Raw genomic sequence first — 24250 nt, forward strand, 5'->3', positions numbered from 1 at the left:
TATATCCGTGCCTGGATTCCGAGTAAAGGCAAGTGATCGCAAATAATTGATAAAGGTATACTTTGAGGTTTTGGGGTACGTTTTTCATTTATAGATTCTTTTTAGGGTTCCGTACCCAGAGGGTAAAACGGGACCCTATGGTTTTCGCTCGTCTGTCCGTCCGTCCGTCTGTCACCAGACTGTATCACATGAACCGTAATAGTTAGAGAGTTGAAATCTTCACAGATGATGTACTTCTGTTGCCGCTATATAACAACAAATACTGAAAACTAGAATAAAATAAATATTTTGGGGGGCTCCCATACAACAAACGTGATATTTTTGCTCATTTTCTAATAATGTACGGAACCCTTCGTGTGCGATTCCGACTCGCACATAGCCGGTTTTTTCATTGAATATTAAACGTTTATAGTTTGATATTCCTTGTTCAGAGGCGTACCTGAATATGCGAAATAAGTCCATAGAGGAGAAACTGGCGTAAAAACAGCTTATTATACCCAGCTTGGAAAAGAATAGAAAATGAGAGTTTAATAACGTAATTAGTGCATAATTACAATAACACTTATTATGGAAAAGTAGCCAAGAATAGCCAACGTTAGCCCCTAGCATTATTTCTTCGCGTGAGACTGCTAGGCGGTGTTAGAAGCTTATCTATAATTAAATTATTACCGACGCGTTTCTTCGAAGCCGGCGTTTGTAGATAGGTAACTATGTGAATGCTATTTATTATGTAGGCTTTTACAGATTCAGAAAGAAAAATATAAAAATCTATTCAGGATTATTTTCCTATTCATCGAATTAAATATCTATGCACGTTGTTTTTTGATAGCGTTTGTCTAAGAAATATTGCATACATAATGTCTAAGAAATATTGTTTAATATTCAACCGGATTCAAGGTCTTGACATATATAAAATGCACGCCTCGATGCAGCCACAATCCAGCAGTTAACTTGTCATTTGAATTTGAGCCTTAAATCGTATTTTATATAAAACATTTTATAACGTCAATATAAAAAGGCAATGGCGCGGGCGGGGTGAGAGCGAGCTTGCAGCTACCTACCTAACAACGGTTGCGCCGAGCCGTGCCGTTCATGTGTGCTATGACCTTATAAAAGCACTACTATCTCAGAGTGTAAAAAGGATCCCACCAAAAACATAAAATGTAAAAAAGCCATGTCTTTCTACGTAATTCTTACCGTAAAAAATTTTGAGATCGCATAGAAGCAAAGTCCTGTTCAACTTAATTTGTAATAATAAATCAATATTTTGTGACTACCTATATCAATAGTTTGTTATATTTGTTCACAGCCTTTTATACCTTTATGAATGAAAACACGTGTTTGTAGTAAACTACGATTTACTATTTTGAGCGCAGCCTTGTTCGTAGTTCCAGGAATCGACGCTCGGAGCTATCCACGCAAAGTGCAATATATATGCAGAACGTCCATACCGCACGACACTCGGATTGTATGCAATTGTGACACCTAAATAGTTGTGCATAAGACTCGTTTTACGTTAACAGCTTCTTGTCTGTTGGCTAAAAAGTGTAGCAGTATTACTGGATCATGTTTTGGGTGTAATGGTGGTATTTATTTTTTACTAATGAGTTGATTTTAAGAATATACCAAGGTATAATCAATGGGTATCATATTCAATGGTATGCCTAGGTATCTAGGCCTTTTTCAAAATTTTCTTGGACCTTGAATTTTTCTATTCCAAGTTAAAAGTCCTAAAATCAAAACATTTAATTCTTACCCCAATATTCTTTCTACCTTGTTCAGTATTTATCCGCATTGCCGTTAAAAGATTGAGTGCCCAAAAAGCTTGCTGCATTGCCAAGTTCGATGACAATGCTGATTATTTGACCTAAATGTAACCAATCACGTCACGTAACGAGACTAATGACTGTTTTGCGATATCGCTGAATATTGTAAACTTCACATTCTACATGTTTTTATTTCAATATAAAGGACTTGACTTATGAAATTTCTCTTCTTGGAATAGCTCAAACCTGTAGTGAAAGTTATAGAAAATTTACGAAAAGCGTAAAATAAAACAGTTTTAATATTTAAGTATCTTCTTTTTCCGAATTGTCCCACTGTGGGGCAAACCTATATGTATGTTTTGTCATATCCCATATAGGTAAATTAGAAAAGAGTTTTGATGACAAGACGAGAATGGCCCGAGAAAAAGGACCAAATACCTATAGAAAAAGTTTCATGTTCACACTGGTACTTCTGAACGAAAATGAATTGAAGTGTGGCGTTTTACCGCAATCCGCATTGGAAGTCTGCATGTAGGAAATATCTATAGATGTTGAGTTACGTAGCAGATTCGCAAACACATCCGCAGTGGTTGCGTAAGTATTCCTATAGAAAGCGTTGCCAAATTCTAGAAGATGTACCTACCTACTACCGGTTTAATTTATAGTTTTTTTTGCAAAATTTTTATTATGGTGAAAAATCTGGTATATAGGTACTTAATACCTACCTAAATGTTGTGGAGCACGATAAAAATTAGATAACATTTTTTTTTTGTCATAAAATTCCTGCTAATAATCTCATACACAGAAGTAATGAACATTTTATTATACCTAGCGCAATAGGAGAATAATTAAGTTTTCTTAAAACCCGAAATAAGGTATATTTCGGAAACTAAATTGGTGCATTCAATTGATAAAATTTTGCTCTGAATCGTATGCTGCGGCGAGACACATCCTTTGCACGCTGAGATATCGACCATCCCCTAAATCTAGGTTATTCGCCGGACTATGTCCGAGTGTGCACTTCAGTTTCACGAAATATTCTATTTACTTCACAATATAATCTAAACACATGCGCAATATAACTAAATCCTTCATAAAATAGTAAAAAATACTATACTATAACTACTTACACTTTTTTGAACCGAGTTCTTTCACCCCCAAAAATGTGGTTTCAACCACAATTTTCTTCTATGACACAAACTTATTTCTTTTGCAATTTCAAATTTTTAGGCACTGTTATTTTCCACTACACTCACACAAATCAGTAGGACGGCGTTAAGTTCACACGAAAAAATATAGCGGCGGTATTTTTAATTCAAAACTTCACTTCATAACTTTGTGCATTAAGTTTTTTCCTATGTTAATATTAGATTTAGTTAGTTGTATTCATTGTAATAGTCTTTAAAACTGAGTTATAGAGTCTTGGCACGGTTGTAACGTGCATAGAACGATCGCTGGTACAATTATACCGTGGAGCAGTGTATCGGCAGCTTGTAAGGTATCGCCCCGACACCGGATCACACCACTACTACACATACTTCGGAAACACTCAAGGAATACATTTTAAAATTTCCTATAAATTATTTATAGTATAAAAAAATGTGTAAAAAATTTCAGTTATATTTGCGAAAAAGATTAGTCTAACATGTTTGAGCCGAAGGGATAAAGTTCACAAAATGGCTCATTTTAGCTGCGTCACTTTATTCTTTGGTCTGCGCAAGCGCGAAGAGGGCCTCGCCCCTATCGTTGATCCCTCAATGAGTGACGTCACGAGGAGGGTGAACTTTTAAACCGCTTTTTGTATTTATTAACTACGAGACGATCTTCATAATTTATCCTGTCTACTTTTAATAAAGGAGTGATGACCGTTAACTTTTGAACATATTCGATGAATAAAATAGTTTCAAATTTATTTTCACCGGTATTTTTTTTGGTCGATTGTCCGGCACCAGGAGATTGTTGGTTTCCCGAAAACGCATATTTTTAAGATTATTCAATACAACTTATATTGTACCTAGCATGTACAATTACACATATCCATTATGTGAGGCCAAAATGGTACAGGTTCAATGCTAGTGCTAGTAAATTCAAGTTGTGTTTTTTTAAATAAAATAAAACCGATTTTGAAGAAAACCAGCAGCATGGTGAACCTACAGGCGTACTTATTTATTGACATAGTTTGACCCGCGGCCCGCGACCCGCGACCCGCCGGCTGTCGGCCCGGTGCATGCGAGCATATACTTTACTTCGCTAACTACATTAAATATGCATCGAACAATTACTGCTTACTATCATTCTATTATTGAGGACTTTATTTGCAATTTCGCAATTCTGAAAGACATATTTATTGCCTGTTTCTTACTGATTTTTTGTCGATAGATTACCTACTTACAGTGTAGGTAACTTTTTTGTTATTGAGGCTGATCTTTGAGTATCTATAAGTTTGCAGATATTTTTTTCGAACTTTTGGGAAAATAAATCGCTCAAGCAATTTTGGAGGTAATACCGCAACTTCTGGTAACGCCATCTAGTGGGTGGTGAGAGGAATGAGCAAACCCACAGAATGTGGCGCCATCTATACTTAAAAGATACTGAATGCTGCTGTTCAAGCGTTTTAGAAATAGTTTCATTGTCAGACTTATTCTACTTACATATAAAAAGAACTTGTAAGTACTTGTAGAAGTTATACACTTCGTAAATAAAAGAAGACAATGTCAAAGATTTTTATTTCATACAGCCTTAGGCAGGTTCTTAAAGAACGATATAGCATAAAAACAAAAATACTTATTACAATTCTTTCGGCTCCATAGGGATTGGGGCGAGTGTGAAACCTAAAGCAATCGTGCTGAATAAGAATTCATCCATTTAGTTTCTGTATGAATTCATCACGAATGAAAATCACACATTAAATATTTTTCGCCACACTGACCTATAAATACAATAAACAATATGTCCAATTTATGCAGTCGTTCAGAACCTATAAGCGTAAGTATACAAACATATTTTTATGGGATCGATCGATGTTCCTATTACTATCTCTGCAAAAAGGTACGCAATTGATTAAATAAAACCTTTTTACTAAGGTTACTATTTTGACTACTGGCACAAAACAAATCGTGGAATAACAAAAGAGAAACGAAATTTTTAAACACCATTTTTATTTATGACAATACATTACAAACCGTTTTTACAACTAGACTGAATAGAACAAAATAATTTAATGTGTTTTTATTTGGATAATTTATTATTGTAACTATAAAAAAAAATCATGATAACTTTTTTTGTAAAGGTAGGTGACTGTTTTATTATATTATTTTAATTTTCCATAGTTCCAATTTGCAACATTTTTCTAGAAGGTCGTACATATGTTGAACATTGAGTTTGCCTGCCCGCTGTGAGACCTCTTGTCGGACAGTTCATCACGTCGATTTTTGTGTCACGTTTGGCTGATGGACGTGTGTCTTGCTCTGACACGACACCCTATTGCTATCAGCTTACGCAGTATCCTCTTAGGGATATTTATTTATAAGATGGTCACAGCGGTTGTGGCCGCAAAACTGATATTTCCTATAACACAAACATTATTATAATTTCAATAGTATGCTAAACACACATTTTATTCCACTTTCAGAAGCAGGCCGGTTGGCTGACAAGGCGTTTGCGTGCCCAATTAGTTTCGAAGAGTAAGTAAAATGCATTGTTTTCAACACATTACGTATGTGGGATTAAGTACTCGGAATTCCGAAGATGTTATCAGATTCCATTTAGCTATGATCGGAAGTGTTTAAATTTTTCATATTGTTTATATTAATTAATTGTTGTTCGTTAGTCTGACTAAAACTCGAGAATGGCTGGACCGATTTACCGTATTCTGGTTTTAAAATGTTTGTGGAGAACCAGAAAAGGTTTTAACGACACGATCACGGAATCGCCTAGTAGATTAATCCTGATTTCAGAATATAAAAATTCTTATTTACATCGAAATTTCAATTTGTTTAGATAGCATCCGTCGTGCCTCATTTACTGTCCATCATCACTGCCATGACTGCGTGGTCATCGGCGCTGGTGGGGCCGGGCTCAGGGCTGCCATCGGCTTTGCTGAAGCTAAATTCTCAGTAGCTATGGTTTCCAAGCTGTTCCCCACTCGTTCTCACACAATTGCTGCTCAAGGCGGCATGAATGCTGCTCTCGGTAAGTTCCGGAAATTCCATAATGCAGGTAGGTCAGGCGCCTTCTTCTAGGCCGAATACGAACGGAAGGCATGACTCAAAACGATCAGTTACGAGTAAATTACCGGCGCGTTCGGGTGCTTTAAGACATTTGAACGGACGAATGTGAGGACAGTAACATTCCCCGTCCCCCGCACACCCGCATTTTGGCGCGCTACTTTCTTAGATTTTTCTTTATGGCACCTCAGCTATAATTAGTCATTTTGTTCTTGTTGATTAGTACAAACAAGCCCAACCGCTACTTTAGGTAGTTCGTTATCTGACATAACTTTTACAAGTAGGAGGTTGCTAAGCAGCGAGATATAATTAGTAACTGACGATTTCCAAATTGTCTTCATAGGTGTAGTATCTAGCCCACATACCTACGTGTGATTTACAGCCAGTTTCTTCATCAAAAGTAAAAGCCAAAGTAAAAGTCAAAGTAATGTCTTAAGTAATAGTAACGGTCAAATTCATTTATTCTATTAGTTTTGCTGTCAGTTTAGCCTTGAAAAATGAATTTGACCGTTACTTTTACTTTAGACATTACTTTGACTTTTACTTTTGATGAAGAAACTGGCCGTTAGACTGGCTGGTTGTCTGTGGCATTGGCCTATGAGAGTTTATTCAAAAATTGCTACATAATTGCTTGTATATGCTTCGTATAATAAATATAATTGCTACATCGGATATTATAATATTGAAATGATTTTTTTTTTGACCAGCCCTTTGGTTGGCTGGTCAGTGCCTAGTTCAAAGTCGAGCGCGCAAAGTTTCCCGAAATGTATTCCGTCAATAATTGCTACATATTTACTTCATTTATCTCAGTTAGTCTCGATAAAAAAAATAAAGTATATGATTGAAAATTGCTGGCGGTAAAGCCAATCGAAGTAAAAGAAATACCCCAAATTTTTAGTTTCCTCTGGCAGTGCTATAGACATCCAACCAAATTACTTTATCGGGACAACCTATTAGAATCCGCTGTTGGCTGTCAACAAGGTGATCCCCTCGGGCCTGTGATCTTTAGTTTGGCAATTAACCCAATAATTCGGCAACTAAATTCTGAATTTAACGTCTGGTATCTCGACGATGGGACCCTGGGAGGCAACAGAGATACCGTACTTAATGATTTCATTTTCCTAAGAGACAAACTCCATAACATCTTGCGTGCCTCTCATTTATGGAAGCACATCAACCTTTTGGATCAAATTGATAAAATAATTCGACATACACTTTCATCAATTTTAAATGTGGCCTTGGACGACAAAGCTTGGTCTCAAGCTACACTTCCCATCCGTATGGGAGGGCTTGGCGTCCGCAAAATTTCCAGTATTAGTTTACCGGCATTTATTTCCTCCGTCCATGGCACTGACAAATTGATCAGGAAAATTCTACCTATTACACTGATCAATTTTGAGGTGCCATGCCTGGCGGAGGCTATTAATGCCTGGAAAGTCACATGCCCGAATACCGATCTACCCGCCAACCCATCCTCCCAGAGACAGTGGGATGAGCCGCTCTGCAGAGTAATACGGAAAAATCTCATTGATACGTCAATTACTTCTGCGGAGCGAGCACGAAAGTGGTGTCGTCAAACATGGTGCCTATGTTTGCCGACGGAAATGCGTGAAGCCAAAGACCTGACTCCCAACGCCTTGTTGACACTTCTCGTGACCCAAGGGCTGGCTTTTATTTCGCACAGAGGTTGAGCATTGCCATCCAACGTGGCAATGCTGCCAGCCTTCTGGGTACATTACCCGGTGACAGCGATGAGGAGCAATTTTTTGATGCAATGTATTAGTTTTAAGTTGTACATATAAGTTTATTTTTAATTTTTAAAATTGATGTAAATATTATGTAAATATTATAAAATAGTAAAAGTAGTAAAAGTTTAAGCGAAATTTTACTTTCTAATTCCTAGCTGCTGCTTTATAGTAATTTGCAGTACATTGTCGAATTAATAACAAAAATATCGAAATATATCATTTAATTCACAGGGAGCATGCACGCGGACGATTGGAAATATCATTTCTATGATACTGTCAAAGGATCGGATTGGCTCGGTGATCAGGTAAGTTTGTACCTTCTTTCTGGCCATAATTCTTATGTCAGCTACGTCGTTATTAATCTGTTATAATATTAGTTCTTCTCGTGAGAAGATGTCATGTCTTTCTTTATATTTCAAGAATCTAATATCTCATAGTCGATCCCAATATTGTATCCGTTGATACTTACTAGAGATAAAATCTTGACATTTACCCCATACCTACAAGTGATGTCAAATTTCTACATTTCATTTAGTTAGCAAAATCACGGATTTACAGAATATTGGGAACGGCCGATTTTCGGCTAGGGCGGCTTTTCTTGAACTAGAGAACTTGGAGCCTCGGGCACAGCAATCGCGCTTTCGAGACTACTAGAAATGAATTTGTGAAATTCCTTTTTTCCCTCCACAGGATTCCATACACTACCTAACTCGTGAGGCTCCTGTCTGTGTACTGGAACTGGAGAACATGGGCATGCCGTTTTCAAGGACAAAAGAAGGGAAAATATACCAGAGACCCTTCGGTGGGGGAACCGTGAATTTTGGCAAGTCTGTAGCCAAAAGGACGTGTGCTGTTGCTGACCGGTAAGTCAATATTTACTGTATGAAAGCATTTTTCTACTGACTACCCATTTTTCATTTATGTCGGCTTCCATTCTCATCTTATGCAGATGAGTACCAATATTTTCATGGAGCGACTGCCTATCTGACCTCCTAAATCGAGTTGTCCGAGTAAACCCTTGCTGGTGATAACTGATTGTTAGACTTTCTGTCTGGCAGTATAATATAATATTTTATAACCTGCAGATATTGCCAAAGATGTTCAAATGTCAGACAGAATTCAACAATTTAAAATTCCTTCCCGCACCGCACCCAGATTACCTTATTTCCTACAACCGCACCCGGATTATTATAATTTAAAGTATGTCAGCCTATATAAATGTCCCATTTAACGCTCTAAATTATCTACGTAGGTACATAATACCATTTAAATTGGCTCAGCAGTTAAGCTTCGACAGCCTGACATTGTTATAAAATTAGTGAGATTTACGTATTTACTTGATTTATTTAAAAAAAATATATAAAGTAAAGGCTTGTGTTTAAACACCACCCAAAAAAGTACCTATTTTACTACCAAAAAAATTCTAAACGGTTACCAAAATGGATAAATGGTCACCAATACTATATTCCGTATAGGGATATATCCCAAATACCAATTAAGGCGAGGAATTGGTCAACAATAATTCCATAACCGGCACGCGCATCAAGGCGCCAAAAGGGGTCGGAGCGTCTGAGCGGGGCGAGGATAACAATACGCGCGCTAGCTTATAACTAAAAGTCGTAAGCGACAAAATGGTTTTGTAATTTTATTATTTAGAAATGATAATTTGATAAAAAATCCTACTACAATTTTAAAGAGTATGTATATACTCAACTACTAAAAAAGTTAAGAGGCTTTAATCGGTCCCGTTTGCCCATAATATGTGAATCTCTTTTTAAAAAGAGGTATGTTTGATATATTTTTCTCTGTTAAAGTTACCTAATCATGTTTCTACAACTAATAAAATAAGGTTTATATCATGAACTTTCAGGTAACCAAGTTGTATTTTGATCCGTTTTGTATTTACTGAGAAAAATTGACATCCTTGGCGCCAAAAATTCCAATTCGTCCTCTTAATATACTGGGGTTCCCAAACGTACGTCGCTTATTTATTGTTATATGAATTTGTGTGTAACTCAGTACGTTTAAAAAGTAAGCACGCAACATGCAGCAAGCATGGCTTCTGTCACGGCTCCGGCGCTGCGTGGCTCCGGCGGTCCCATGCGAGATTATCGTCGCAGATGGTTTTCACGCTCACCACCGCGGCTTCGGCTTGCTGGCCGGCAGCCTCAGCCGCGGCGGCGAGCGCTGAAACTACCTGGGCCTCAGCTCGAAGGCCGCCTCGCCCCTCCGCGCCTACGAGGTTTTGAATTGCACTCTAGGGGTAGGGCAGACAAGACTACGTGGAGTCGGTTTTGCAGCGATTCGTTTTCGTCACTAACTTTGATTTTTGGTAGTAATATTAATCTTTTAGTTGGATAGAATTTGGTGACCATTAATCCATTTTGGGAACCAAAAATAATATTTGTGCGAGATTTGCGATTTTTCTGATGTTATTTTATTTTTTTTGGATCATAATATTATATACTTTAGTGCCCTTTTATTAAAGTCAATTTATTTTTTTGGAGTTGTTTATTTTATTTGGTGCCTCAGCTTAGATTCTTAAAAATATTTAATACCTAAAGTAAATACGTATAATTTTGGTTGCACTGTATATCAGTCACCACTCATTATCAAAAATATATACTAACGGATTCTTTCAGGTCTTTTAAAATGAAATGTTCTTCTCTTTCAGCACCGGTCACGCCCTACTTCACACGTTGTATGGATACTATACAAAGTTTAAGAATATCGATACTTTCACAGAGTTCTTTGTGCTAGATTTGTTGGTGCAGGATGGGGAAGTTGTTGGGTGTCTGGCTTTAGACATGGATGACGGAAGCATTCACAGGTACATAATCTATCTGTATATATAAAAATGAAACCCGCTTTCCGTTGTCACGACATAATATGAAAACGGCTTGACAGATTTGGCTGAAAATTAGATAGCTTAGAGCCGGGAGAAGGTTTTAGTATAGTTTTTGTCACCATCCGGCTACGGGACGCAGGTGAAACCGCGGGCGAAAAAAGCTAGTAATAAATCATCCTCCATCCTCATCCTCCGAGCTTTTTCCCAACTATGTTGGAATCGGCTTCCAGAATAACCGGATGTAGCTGAGTACCAGTGCTTTACAAAGAGCGGTTGCCCTATCTGACCCCCTCAACCCAATTACCCGGGCAACCAAATAGACTTGGTTAGACTGGTGTCAGACTTACTGGCTTCTGACTACCCGTAACGACTGCCAAGGATGTTCAATGACAGCCGGAACCTACAGTAACCTAAATTAAGGTTTTTATTTGAATTTTCTTGCAGATTCCAAGCCAAGCACACAGTAATGTCAACTGGAGGCTACCCGAGGATGTACTTCTCGTGCACAGCCGCGCACACTTGCACTGGTGACGGAACCGCTATGGCCTCGCGGGCTGGCATTCCGCTGCAGGATATGGAGTTCATTCAGTTCCACCCCACTGGTTAGTACACAGTACACATTGATGAGTTGACACTTGGTCTTAGTCGTGTAGGTAGCTACCACTATAGGCCGTTTGTACGTTTCAAAGAAATTTGAGCAAAATTTGAGCTTAAGGAGCCTCTCGATATTGTACAAAAGCCTGCTGGGTCTGCCGAATTCTTTGTAGGATTTTACGACAAAAAGAAGCTCCAGAAGAAACGTGGCGGTTTTTGATCACAGATCACACAGTTCGAAGAAACGGATTCCGGTGTTATAATAGAATAGAATTTATTTACTTTTTTAAATACAGTATACCAGTACAATATTACTTATTCTCGAAGTTCTTAACTAACACGGTGTTTAATTTATTAGGTTCGGTACATTGAAACGGTAAGAGGTACATTCTTAAACTACCTAAAAAATATTAGTTACATATTACTTACTCGTAACAAAAATGCCACCACAACTATGCAATTTAATCTGATAATAAAATAATATGTCCATCAGGATTGAGGAGCCACTTTTTGTATCTTAATGAAATTTTGTACTTATTTAGTAGTAAGTTAAAAAGTATTGTAGGCTCAATCTTGGAATTTGTAGTATAATAGTTCAAAAGTTATATGAACACAAAGGTGGCTCCTCAATCTAAATATTTGGACTGAGGAGCCACGTTGGAACACAGAAAGTATACGATGTACATTCTTGAAAATTTTGTATGATTTAGTAGTAATTGAGCGCAATGAGTACTAAAAATGCAATTCCAGTACCTTCAATATTTAAGAAGATACAATACTTTTAATGTGGCACCTTAACCCATACAATGAAAGTGTGAATTCCCATGAGTCGTAAGTGGCAAATTCAAATTACACCCCATAAACATTTAGTAGTAAGTGTGTCTGAATTTGTAGTATATAAACAAAGTAGTAAAACTGAGTGAATTTTGTAAAAAAAGGTATTTTAAGTGGCTCCTCAATCCTGACGTTTCTGAAATGAGAAAATGCTTGAGTTACCTGAAATCGGAACGGAATAAAAAAAATAAAGACACTAACATTTAGTATAAATTTCTACTAAATATACATGCACAAATGAAAATTGTATGTATTCAATATCTGATAAAAAATCATCTTTTCCATATTCCTTAGGACGTCGCCATTAAGGGTGACCATGTTATATGAATAACGTCAGGATAAATAGTTCTCAGCTTTGCCGCCGTGCTCTCTCTCTGGTGGCATATTGGGCTAACATAGTGTAGTCTCAATATATGACATGTCATCGACATGAAAGAAGAAGACGCTTTGCCGCCAATTTTTTTTATATTCTTTATTATTTTTTATCTCTAATAATTTGTCGTCAATCGTCGTGCTGAGTTCCTCTGTATGATCTTATTATCATTCAGTACAGCTGTCAATTTTACTAAATGTGCATGATTTTTCAAAAATGTTTTGATGTAGCAAAAATGTTCATCAATAAGTTATTAAAACTGCAGTATCAGTTTCCTGAACATCACTTGGAAAACTTGCTATTCAAAACACCGACAAAGTTTCTACTAGGAATTAGTCCAGAACAAGGTTTTAACAACTTACTTAGCAATACTCCAAAATTAAAATTAAGAATAGATAAGCATGCTTGGCAAAACCTTTTAATGCTAGTAATATATTGCAGGCATTAAAACTTTTGAAATACACATAAAGTCCTTAAAACCAAGATTTAACATTTTTTTATGCAAAAGAGTGTATTTTAAGTAACCTCAGTGGCAGTTGTGGAAACTCTTTACCAATATAAATAAAATATGGCCTAACACAAGGTAGCTGCTATCAACCGTTAAGGAGTTCCCTAACCGTACTTTGTCTTCATTGTCAGGTCTGATATGGTACTCATAACATATTTCGGTGTAAAGATCTCGTCAATACGAAGCCAATGAGCCCAAACACTTGGCAGTTGCTATATAGCGATATGGACTTCCCTTGATTTTCTATCGCCTCCATCATCAGGTAAGATCCAAACCTTCATAGTCATATCACGAATAACCTGTTAGCTATGGGACAAAACTGCGAGTAGAAAGAAAAAAAGATTATATCGGTCCAGGCGTCTTCGAGATAGCGAGTAACAAAGAAAATAACAAGTGACTTGAAAATGCGAAGTATCGAATTTACGGACAATGAAAATCAAATCCATTGCCACTACGAAATACTAGGCAGTATGGTCGTAACACTTACACTAACACTAGCCTGCCCTAAGGGCAAAAAAACCAGGCGCGTTTTTCGCGCGTCATTCAAGAGGCGGAATAGCCATAAATGTGTTTGCCTACAGAGGTTTAATAAAAAATCGGCGGCAAAGCTGAGAACTACCTATTTATCCTGATTTTTATTCATATAACATGGTCACCCTTAATGGCGACGTCCTAAGGAATATGGAAAAGATGATTTTTTATCAGATATTGAATACATACAATTTTCATTTGTGCATGTATATTTAGTAGAAATTTATACTAAATGTTAGTGTCTTTATTTTTTTTATTCCGTTCCGATTTCAGGTAACTCAAGCATTTTCTCATTTCAGAAACGTCAGGATTGAGGAGCCACTTAAAATACCTTTTTTTACAAAATTCACTCAGTTTTACTACTTTGTTTATATACTACAAATTCAGACACACTTACTACTAAATGTTTATGGGGTGTAATTTGAATTTGCCACTTACGACTCATGGGAATTCACACTTTCATTGTATGGGTTAAGGTGCCACATTAAAAGTATTGTATCTTCTTAAATATTAAAGGTACTGGAATTGCATTTTTAGTACTCATTGCGCTCAATTACTACTAAATCATACAAAATTTTCAAGAATGTACATCGTATACTTTCTGTGTTCCAACGTGGCTCCTCAGTCCAAATATTTAGATTGAGGAGCCACCTTTGTGTTCATATAACTTTTGAACTATTATACTACAAATTCCAAGATTGAGCCTACAATACTTTTTAACTTACTACTAAATAAGTACAAAATTTCATTAAGATACAAAAAGTGGCTCCTCAATCCTGATGGACATAAAATAATGTCTATTGACGGTATACAAGAAAAATTTCTTTACCTCCCGTGCTAGTTAAACATTGTGTTACAGCAAGGTAATATTCTCGTTATAACATGAATTTGCAATCGTAATGTTATGAACATAAGACACTCTTATCTTAAATAGTTATTTTGTTACAATGTAGTGGATGCCGATAACGAGTTAATAAGTTTAGCGTAAACAAGTAGTATAAGCAAAATAAGTAGACAAACAGGTTGCGATTTTTTTTAGTAATAATAAGAAATGGAGTACTTGGTTAAAATCAATGTATATATATACATATATTTATTTAATTTTGATATATATATTTATATATTAAAAGAGATTGGGCAAGAATGTATGAAGTTTGGTCCAAATGTCCACCACAAACGAGACCTATATAATTAAATAGTCCACTTAATTTAGAGTAACTTTTACTAAGAAAGTAAAAAAAAAACAGTGCCAAAAAAAAGTTATAGCCAAAAATGTATTAACTTTCGGTAGTTTTTGTATGTTATCATTATTATTTTTTATTTTATTCCACTTCCATTTCCGCACTTTATCTAAAACTAAGATGAGTAAGACACATTTGCATATAAACAGCCCATATTTTTTTGCCCGATGGATGTACGAATCACTAACCAATTGAGGCGCCAGGAGTGCTTGAATATACTCAGCGGTGCCTGGATCTAAGAAAGTTCGATGTAACTGGTGGTGTCTTCTCTTTAATAATGAACAATTCTATTTATCAGAAGTTACAGAAAGTACGAAAATCGAACATGACGAAAAGTAATTGAAAAAATGAAATTGAAAAAATCTATAAAATGTTTTATTTGATTTTGCTATAACTTTTTTCTGGCATTATATATTTTTTTACTTTCATAACAAAAAATGTTCTATATTTAACGGGCTATCTAGCCATATAGGTCTCGTTCGTGGTGGACATTTGGTCCGGAATCGCCCATGTCCTTTTAGTAAGTGTTTTTTGCTTTTGTTTTTTGTTTGTATAATTTTCTAGTTTTAAATTTTATAATTATTTAGCGTATATTGGTTAACCTGTAATTGGCGACTGTGTAAGTCCTAGTTATAACAGAAATTGTACGCAGAAGCTGTTGGTAAACCCTTTAATAAATAAAAAACATAATAATATATGTACATATCTTAAACAAATATATTTTTTCTGTGTGTACGTTGTACGTGGTACTTTTTTTCTGACATAATGTGGTTATAAATTGAATATCATAATATATATTTTATTTACATATTTCAATGAATTGTTCAGTCCGTTCATAATCCAATTTACACAGGAACTCATCCAGGGCCCTTTTACAGATATAATATTTTTTTTATTAGACTATTCTTTTATTGGTTATTCGCTATTTATTTAATTGTATTAAGTCCTTGCACCGAAGAAGACCTGAACACTCGATACATTACAATTACCAGCATTAGATCAAGGCAAGTAAGTTTTGCAATTGTAATGCTATGTTAATTGAATTTTCAGGTATGTATGGCTCAGGCTGCCTAATGACGGAAGGTGCTCGTGGTGAAGGTGGATATCTGGTGAACAGCGAAGGCAAGCGCTTTATGGAGAAGTATGCTCCCAAAGCCAAGGACTTGGCTAGCCGTGACGTCGTGTCTAGATCAATGGCCACTGAAATACGACAAGGTTGATAATTTTGAATTTTCAAACCTGTTTATTGCAAAATTTTCTAAAACATATCTTGACAAAATCTACACAATGTGTCTTACCTAATCACATTTCGTCGCAAGCAGTGCGGCAGCTGCGGTACAGCAGCGAGCGGATGCCTTCACATTACACATTCAGTCGCGCGACATAGGGTGGCCAGTTCATTTTACAATGGACTCCAAAGAGCACACATCACTGTTGCTCCTGCTTTTGTTAGTTTTCCTTCGGTGCCATCAACGTCGCAATCATAAAAAGAATTTGCTGGATTGCTCCTTAATTTCGAAATCGACATGTGAATAGTATTATAGTGTACCTACCTGCTGCACTTTTCTCTGGCCCGGTTTTATTACTGAAATTTGGAATAAACAATTCACATACCTAGTTTTATTTTCCATGGTCCTGTTGCTGTAATCATCCGTCCTCAAATCCCACAAAGCTGGACGTGTTTGAATTTGAATGATAAATTGTTCCGTGTCAAATTAGCTCATTGTTAAAACTTACGATTGCAACACTGGCTCGAAGTCGACAGCACGCGGCTGCCGCCCAGTATGGACAATCAAGTATCGCGCGGCTGCCGCGCGTCTCTTTCTAGTATGGAATTTTGCCGCCTGTGAACATCGCGTCTGTCGCGCTGCTATATAGGTACGCGCTGCTGCCGAACTACTTGCAACGTAATGTGAAGGCACACTAAATCCTTCAGATAGACCTTAAATTTTTCATAACTGTGCCTTGGTCCAAGTCGGTTGCTACTTGTCATTATTTTGACAATGGAAGTACATAATTTTCAAAAGTTCAGTTAACCTTAAATTTTTCATAACTGTGCCTTGGTCCAAGTCGGTTGCTACTTGTCATTATTTTGACAATGGAAGTACATAATTTTCAAAAGTTCAGTTAACTCGAGATTTACCGGTAATGATTCAAGGCCATCTGAATTTGGGGGCTGTGCCCCATCTAGCAACGCCACTGCCATGAGCCATAAATCAATATTCGATAAAGTGCGCATTTAATTCGAATAACACAGTATCTATTGGAAGGTCCATCGGTGTGGAAGATATTTAAGGCTTATGTTTAACTGACCACCAGATATAGTAACAAATAGCAGACAAAAATAGTAAATGATCACCAAAATGAAACTCGCATTTTAATGTAAAATGATAACCAAAATGGTAACACTTTGCTGGTACTAACATATTTTTAGACTTTATTTTTCTGGTGTTAAGTAGATATTTTTGGTTACAAAACTAAGGGTATAAAGCATTTTATGGTGGTCATTATATTTATCCCCAATATTTAATGTCCTAGACAAGATGTCTTGGAAAGTAATTCACAAATTATATTTTTATTATATTATTCTCGAATTAGGCACTTTTATAGACTATTTGTCATCCGATATATAAATTTTTTTACCAGGTCGAGGAGTTGGACCGAAAAAAGACCACGTGCACTTACAATTGCACCATCTCCCCGCTGAGACGTTGAGAGAGAAGCTTCCAGGGATCTCGGAGTCTGCCTTTACGTTCACGGGTGCTGACGTGTTCACCCAACCTGTACCAGTCATACCCACCGTCCATTACACCATGGGCGGTATACCCATCAACTACAAGGGAGAGGTACTTTACAAAATGAATGACAATTTTTGCACTATTTCAGTCACATTTATCAACATTTTTATTCATATTTCTGTCGATTTTAAGATCAAGTCCGTTTTACTTGTAGCTAATTAATAAAATCATATAAATGTATTGCAGGCGCTAGTCCACCAGAATGGCAAGGATTGTATTGTACCTGGACTGTACGCAGCTGGTGAGGTAGTCAGCAATGCGCACGGTGCCAACAGGCTTGGAGCCAATTCTATCCTCGATGTTGTAGTCTTCGGGAAATCAATATCTTTAACTGTAGCAAAGAACTTTAAGCCAGGAGAAAAACAAGTTGCTTTAAAAGACGTGAGTATTACCGAGTGGTTTCTGTGCGTTTTATAGAATTATTTACTTAACTAGCTTTGGCCGGCGGAGCTTTGGCCGGCGGAGCTTTGGCCGGCGGTTTCACCCGCGTCCCGTAGCCGGATGGTGACAAAAACTAATCCTAAAACCTTCTCCCGGGTCTAAGTTACCTCCTCTCTAATTTTCAGCCAAATCGGTCAAGCCGTTTTCATGCTATGTCGTGACAACGGAAAGCGGGTTTCATTTTTATATGTATAGATTTTAAAATCATAATTACAGAATATCTGCGAAGCGACACTTGATAATTTAGAAAAGGTCAAAAATGCTTGTGGCTGTGCTGCTCCACATGAACTAAGGGAAGCAATGAGACACAGTATGCAGGGTAAATGTGGAGTATTCAGAGATGCCAAGCTGCTTAACGAAGGTAAACAAGAAGATTGGCCAGAATATTTTGAGTGAAAATGCATCTATGACTTGTATATATTCTTCTTTACAAACCTCATTCTTTTTCATAGCTGACCTGGAAATTCAGAAATGGTACAGAGCTTTCGAAGACATTAAGGTGACAGACAAGCGAGCTAACTGGAATACTGATCTGATCGAAGCTCTGGAGTTGCAAAACATGCTCCAATGTGCTGTTCAGGTAGTTGCCTGCGCTAAAAATAGAACTGAGAGCAGAGGTGCTCACTTCAGGGATGATTGCCCGAAGAGACTTGACGAATTCGACTACAGCAGATCCACTGAGGGACAGGTAATTTGTTGATATGGTTTTATATACCTATTTTCTCTAAAAGTTTATTGGAATTGGTTCGAACATTCTTGTAAAAGAGTCTACTTGGAGAAACTTTTCCTACAACTACTTGACCCACGGGAAGGCGCCTGACCTACCTTCCTAACTGCATCTCCGCTCATCTTTCCTTCCTCGGAGTGACGAATGATATTTGTTGTTTCAGAAAAAGAAGTCCTTTACAGAACACTGGAGAAAACACTCGATGTCCACGTTGGACCTTTGCTCTGGCAAAGTAACAATTTCATACAGACCGGTGATTGACAAAACGTTGGACGATAGAGAAGTGAAATGGATCCCTCCCGTACCCAGGGTCTACTAAATTTGTTATTGGTTAAAATAATATTTTGATGGAATAGACGTATTTATTTTTAATACCATGCTAGTTTTATTGCAACCTTCATTTTATCAACTTATTTCATTTAGTTTGTAGCAAGGTTGTTTTATCGTCGTATCTACTGATGCTGTCATCTAGCAGAGAAAACCGGGAACCATTAGTCTTTACGTTGTACCTACCCTATGCGGGAAGTTCATGCCTGATTTTCTCGTTATGAATAATGTCGCCAGATGGGGCGAGTAAGGGTTTTTGAATATAGAATTTTGAATAGAGAATAAAGCAATTGTTTATTAAAATTTACATGGTGATTACACATTGTTGTTACGGCGAGGAGGACGTGTTATAAAAACTGAGCCCAGACTTAATTTTCCAAGACCCTCCAAATCTACAAAAAACGTACACGATTTCCCTCTGAAGGGAAGCCTGTAATGCCTTTGCAGCGAGATGAGCCAAAAAAGCTGTTGTTTCCGCCCGGGATCGAACCAGGGACCTTCTGCGTGTTAGGCAGATGTGATAACCGCTACACCACGGAAACTATGAAAGTTACGGTTGAAATTCTGGATCAGTATCGAAGTTTTCACGTTGAAAACTGAAGCTTTCTCAAATTCAAGCAAAAGAAACTGAAACTTTAGCTGGCCTCTGTTCTTGTTTGCAACAGCACAGCTGGGTAAAACACTTGCACCCCACTTCTTTGTAAAACTTTGTACACCCATTTGGACCATTTCACCATGTATGATCGATCCACGTATAAAGGTTAACAAGAGTTTCCCTCGTCGGTTTTCTAAAACCAACGAAAAAAGTTTTTAAACGATTTTGTAATTTTTTCAGGCTCGATTAAATTTACGCATAGTTTAGGTCTGAAATTACATAGTTTATGTAGAGCGCATATAGACAAACAGATCGACAGATTATCAGATATACTTATAAAAGATCTCGTTTCCCAGGTTTTCCTCACTTTTGTTTCTTTGAATTCCATTTTTTGAATGGGATGAACGAAAATCGAGACCTTAAAAGTATTTTTGGTGTTCTTTATACTACCTTTAACGTCGTGAAATGATTTTTTCTGAGCACGTTATAGTTTATTTCTGCATTTCTATTGCATGTCCTAACTATTGTCCTTTAGAACAGGAAACTGATCCTTAAATTGAAACCTAGATTTCAAGGTTTCCGTAGTGTAGCGGTTATCACATCTGCCTAACACGCAGAAGGTCCCTGGTTCGATCCCGGGCGGAAACATGATCCTTTTTTCATAGACATTCGTGGGATACTATTATATGCAACAAACCACTATTGATTTTACAGCACTCCTCTTATTGTAAACGTGGATGACGTGGTTACACAATAACTAGTTATATAAGACTAGCGGACGCCCGCGACTTCGTAACAGGACTTCTATGCAAACTATCAACCCCCGTTTAACCCCATAAGGAATAGATTTTGGTAAAATCCCTCTTGAATACACGTCTTTCCTCTTTAAAGAACCTACCTACCTTTCATTTTGTAGGAGTTTACATTTAGTTTCTGAGATTTCGTAGTTAATCAGTGCGTAGTATTTCGCTTTTACCCTTTTTACCCGGTTTTACTCGCGTTCCGAGGGAATGACTTCCCATACCGCCGATGAATATAGCCGATGTTACACGGGGATAATGTAGCTTCCGAACATGAAAACGGTTCAGTAGTCCTAGGCTGTGCACATCGTGCGCGCAGTACTCGATCATTATTTTGCTGAGTTGTTATTTTAATATTACAATATATTTATTCACAAAATATTTACATTAATTGAAAATAAAATAAACTTATATATATATACAACTTAAAACTAATACAGGGCATCAAAAAATTGCTCCTCATCGCTGTCACTGGGTAATGTACCCAAAAGACTGGCAGCATTGCCACTATTATTAGGGCTATTTCAAAAAAAAAAAAAAAGTACTTAAATAAGGTATATTGTATCTACGAAACTAAAAGTACCCAAGTAAAAATATTACAATATTTCCTAAGATACTCGTTTAAACCGAATAATGATATACAGGATAAATTTTTTTCCTAACACCCGCGCTAATCTCAGTAGTTCCTGAGATTAGCGCGTTTAAGCAAACAAACTAACTCTTCAGCTTTATAATATTAGTATAGATGACTGGTCATTATATATAATTCTTTAATTGACTTGGCAATGGGACAAATTAATCACTTTATCTGCATATTATCCATAATAGAGGTTAGTCCAAGTAATAAATATGGTATAACCAACGTCAAGTTTTACCAATTCAGCGATGCTTTTGGTACTAACAGATGTCGTATGGTCCTATAATTACTGGTATGAAGTTCTAGCCCCGTGGTGTACTTCAAAACCGAAAAAAATGCATTTAATTTTGTATCACAACTTTTGAACTTTTCTTTCACCCAGTGACAACCCAATTACCATGTACACCTAAATTGGCTTCTGACTACTGATAACAACTGCTCAAGATATACAAACACAGCTGGGACCACATAAGCACAGCTTGAATGTCTAATTGAATGTCCAAGCACATACATTTCTGATGCTCAATAATATGCGAATATCTCTTTTCCTAAAATATGTCGAGCGGGATAACGCCCATAGTAAAAGTTGTTCCTTATTACTAGAGTACTAGAGCTACCGTTTCATACCAATATCATGACTGGCCTGGCCGCTGATAGCCCAGGAACCACCATTGTAATTTTTGTATTTTAAACGATCTCACCAATTTTCAGCTTGTTGTGAATGTATGTAACTTTAAATGTCCAAATTGACTGGACTATTTAATACGTTTTGGCCCTATCATTATTTACTGATATTACATATTTCGTAATTTTAATCATAATAAAAAGGCATGTATTTAACGCGGCGACCAAGTACTAAAACGAACGCTGTTTATGTTCACGCTACAAAAGTAGGTAACAGTCGTCGAGATGATTTTTGATTCTTTCCAAATAGTTGGTGTTTTAAGTTTAAAAGAACTTCTTTTACCACTTTTCCATAATCTTAAGTATTCAACGCACGATTTACAAAAACAATCAGGAGCCCAAGATTTGTCATTTTTATCCAACAACATTCCAAAATATATAAAAAACTAGCTTCTGCCAGCGGTTTCACCCGCATCCCGTGGAAACCTCTGCACGAACCCGGATAAAAAGTAGCCTATAGCCTTCCTCCATAATGGGCTATCTAACACTGAAAGAATTTTTTAAATCGGACCAGTAGTTCCTGAGATTAGCGCGTTCAAACAAACAAACTCTTCAGCTTTATACTATTAGTATAAATTTTTTGACATTTGTACACTTTTCAAACATATTCTCCACATAAGTAACAAACATGGTTTGGATTGTTTAAGCAACGTCTCCTTGAAGTACTCATGTTGTAAAAACTTCACATATTTGTATAAACACAATAAAATACGTAGACGACTACTTAAAAAATTTTCAGAAATGAGAAAGTCAATTACAAGTAAAGTCGAGCTACAAAAAAAAATGTTTGCGGGTAGAATTAATAAAAACTAAACATAAGTGAATATTACCAGCCATTAAATCCACGGCAACAGGCAAAAAGTTTGATTTTGTAAACTAGTGTAATTAACTCTTATTCATTTTTATTGTACCTACTCCTATTGTGTATACTGTGTATACTTTTAGTCGGCTCGAAATAGTTAATATATTATCTTTGCCACCCTATTAACATTATTAGTCGCCAAGTCATTATAAATAGTTCCTCACCATTCAATTGACTTGACTTGATTGGATAGTCGTGGTGGCCTAGTGGGTAAAGGACCAACCTCTCAAGTATGAGGGAGCGGGTTCGATCCCAGGTCAGGCAAGTACCGATGCAACTTTTCTAAGTTTGTATGTACTTTCTAAGTATATCTCAGACACCATTGACTGTGTTTCGGATGGCACGTTAAACTGTAGGTCCCGGCTGTCATTAAACATCCTTGGCAGTCGTTACGGGTAGTCAGAAGCCAGTAAGTCTGACACCAGTCTAACCAAGGGGTACTTATCGGGTTGCCCGGGTAACTGGGTTGAGGAGGTCAGATAGGCAGTCGCTTCTTGTAAAGCACTGGTACTCAGCTGAATCCGGTTAGACTGGAAGCCGACCCCAACATGATTGGGAAAAGGCTCGGAGGATGATGACTGGTTTAGTTTATTTGCTACCCAAACGCAGCTGCTAGATTTTAGATTTTATAACACCCTTAATTTTGAACCTTACATAATATAATACTTAGTCGCGAAAATATTTAATCGCTGGCAAGTTATTTTATTTTTTGCAAACATTTGTCGACTTTTAAGTTATTAGTCACTCGGAAAATAATAAGCCTAATAAAAGTACTTTTCATTCTTGTTTACATTATTGTACGTACGATGAAGATTAGAAGTTTCTTTTACTGTCCGAATAGTGTCTGTGTGCCACCTATAAGTAGTTATTGCACGAACTAAAGTCGTGAGTTCGAATCTCAGCAAAGGGAACTCTTTTTGTACTCTGATTAAAATTTTTATCAAAAATATTATTCCGTTATTCACCTAAAAAAATGTTAAAATGTAATAAATATTCCTAAATCAATGAAAGTTTTTGTTCCTTGCGTTCAAAATGGGCATTTTGTACCAGAGTCCTAAATCGCGCAAGCGAAGTTTGCGCACATGTATGAATAGATACTTTATACTTCGACTGCAACAGCGGGGTCCGTAGCTTCGAGGGAAGCCAGTACCGTCAGCTGGGTTAAGTGACGGAACTTATAAGCTAGCTAATCACGATACAAACAAAATTATGGATATGAAAACAACATTACATGGTTGACACCTATTATAATAAAACGACAATGGCGCAAGCTTGCTAAACTAGGATTAATGAACGACCAACGAAGATACTTGACCCCTTTTTTTTATATAAAATTTTTCCAAACGTCCGATAATAACAGGTGATTTTTTTTTGTAGGAGTATAAGTAAAAGAAAACATTATTTCTTCAAACATCTGTCGTCTAAAAGTTCTAGTCAGTATGACCTACAAAAAATCGGCCCGATTATCTTTCGTACAAAAAATCTGGTGTTCAGCCTTATATTTGTAAAAAGGTTTATTTGACGTTGAGTTTTGGGTAAACTGGTACTTACACACATGGTATATTTATCTTTAGTCAAAAACGCGGGTAGAATAATAAATAAGTAACAAACGAATAATAAATATCATATGTTCGAATCGACATCAGTCAACGTCATAAGTAGTCATACCTACCTACAAGTGTCATATTGAATGCATATTTAATTTGTTTT

The 24250-nt window shown here is 36.7% G+C and overlaps 1 protein-coding gene and 2 non-coding genes across 3 annotated transcripts; 2 read left to right on the forward strand and 1 right to left on the reverse strand.

The window, feature by feature from the left end:
* The first annotated feature begins 4904 nt into the window (after positions 1–4904).
* On the forward strand, positions 4905–19009 carry LOC110379984 (succinate dehydrogenase [ubiquinone] flavoprotein subunit, mitochondrial). The gene is made up of 13 exons (XM_021339831.3): positions 4905–5055; positions 5398–5449; positions 5766–5957; positions 7972–8045; positions 8431–8603; positions 10415–10570; positions 11033–11190; positions 15720–15884; positions 17316–17515; positions 17654–17848; positions 18125–18269; positions 18361–18596; positions 18799–19009. The coding sequence occupies exons 1-13, from the start codon at positions 5035–5037 to the stop codon at positions 18952–18954; spliced, it is 1923 nt and encodes a 640-aa protein (XP_021195506.3). The 5' UTR covers positions 4905–5034; the 3' UTR covers positions 18955–19009.
* A 422-nt stretch (positions 19010–19431) lies between these two features.
* On the reverse strand, positions 19432–19504 carry Trnav-aac (transfer RNA valine (anticodon AAC)). Its single transcript has one exon. It is a non-coding gene; the product is annotated as a tRNA-Val (tRNA).
* Positions 19505–20132: 628 nt separating this feature from the next.
* Trnav-aac (transfer RNA valine (anticodon AAC)) lies at positions 20133–20205 on the forward strand. The gene has a single exon. It is a non-coding gene; the product is annotated as a tRNA-Val (tRNA).
* The last annotated feature ends 4045 nt before the right edge of the window (positions 20206–24250 follow it).

The sequence above is a fragment of the Helicoverpa armigera genome, chromosome 1 (assembly GCF_030705265.1).
Source record: "Helicoverpa armigera isolate CAAS_96S chromosome 1, ASM3070526v1, whole genome shotgun sequence".
Taxonomy (NCBI): domain Eukaryota; kingdom Metazoa; phylum Arthropoda; class Insecta; order Lepidoptera; family Noctuidae; genus Helicoverpa; species Helicoverpa armigera.

Bases quoted from the DNA above. Each gene is read 5' to 3' on its own strand.
- LOC110379984 (XM_021339831.3), top strand. From the start codon at position 5,035: ATGATAACTTTTTTTGTAAAG. The intron at 17,849-18,124 runs GTGAGTATTACC...TCATAATTACAG, and splicing joins AACAAGTTGCTTTAAAAGAC to AATATCTGCGAAGCGACACT. The intron at 18,270-18,360 runs GTAAACAAGAAG...TCTTTTTCATAG, and splicing joins TGCCAAGCTGCTTAACGAAG to CTGACCTGGAAATTCAGAAA.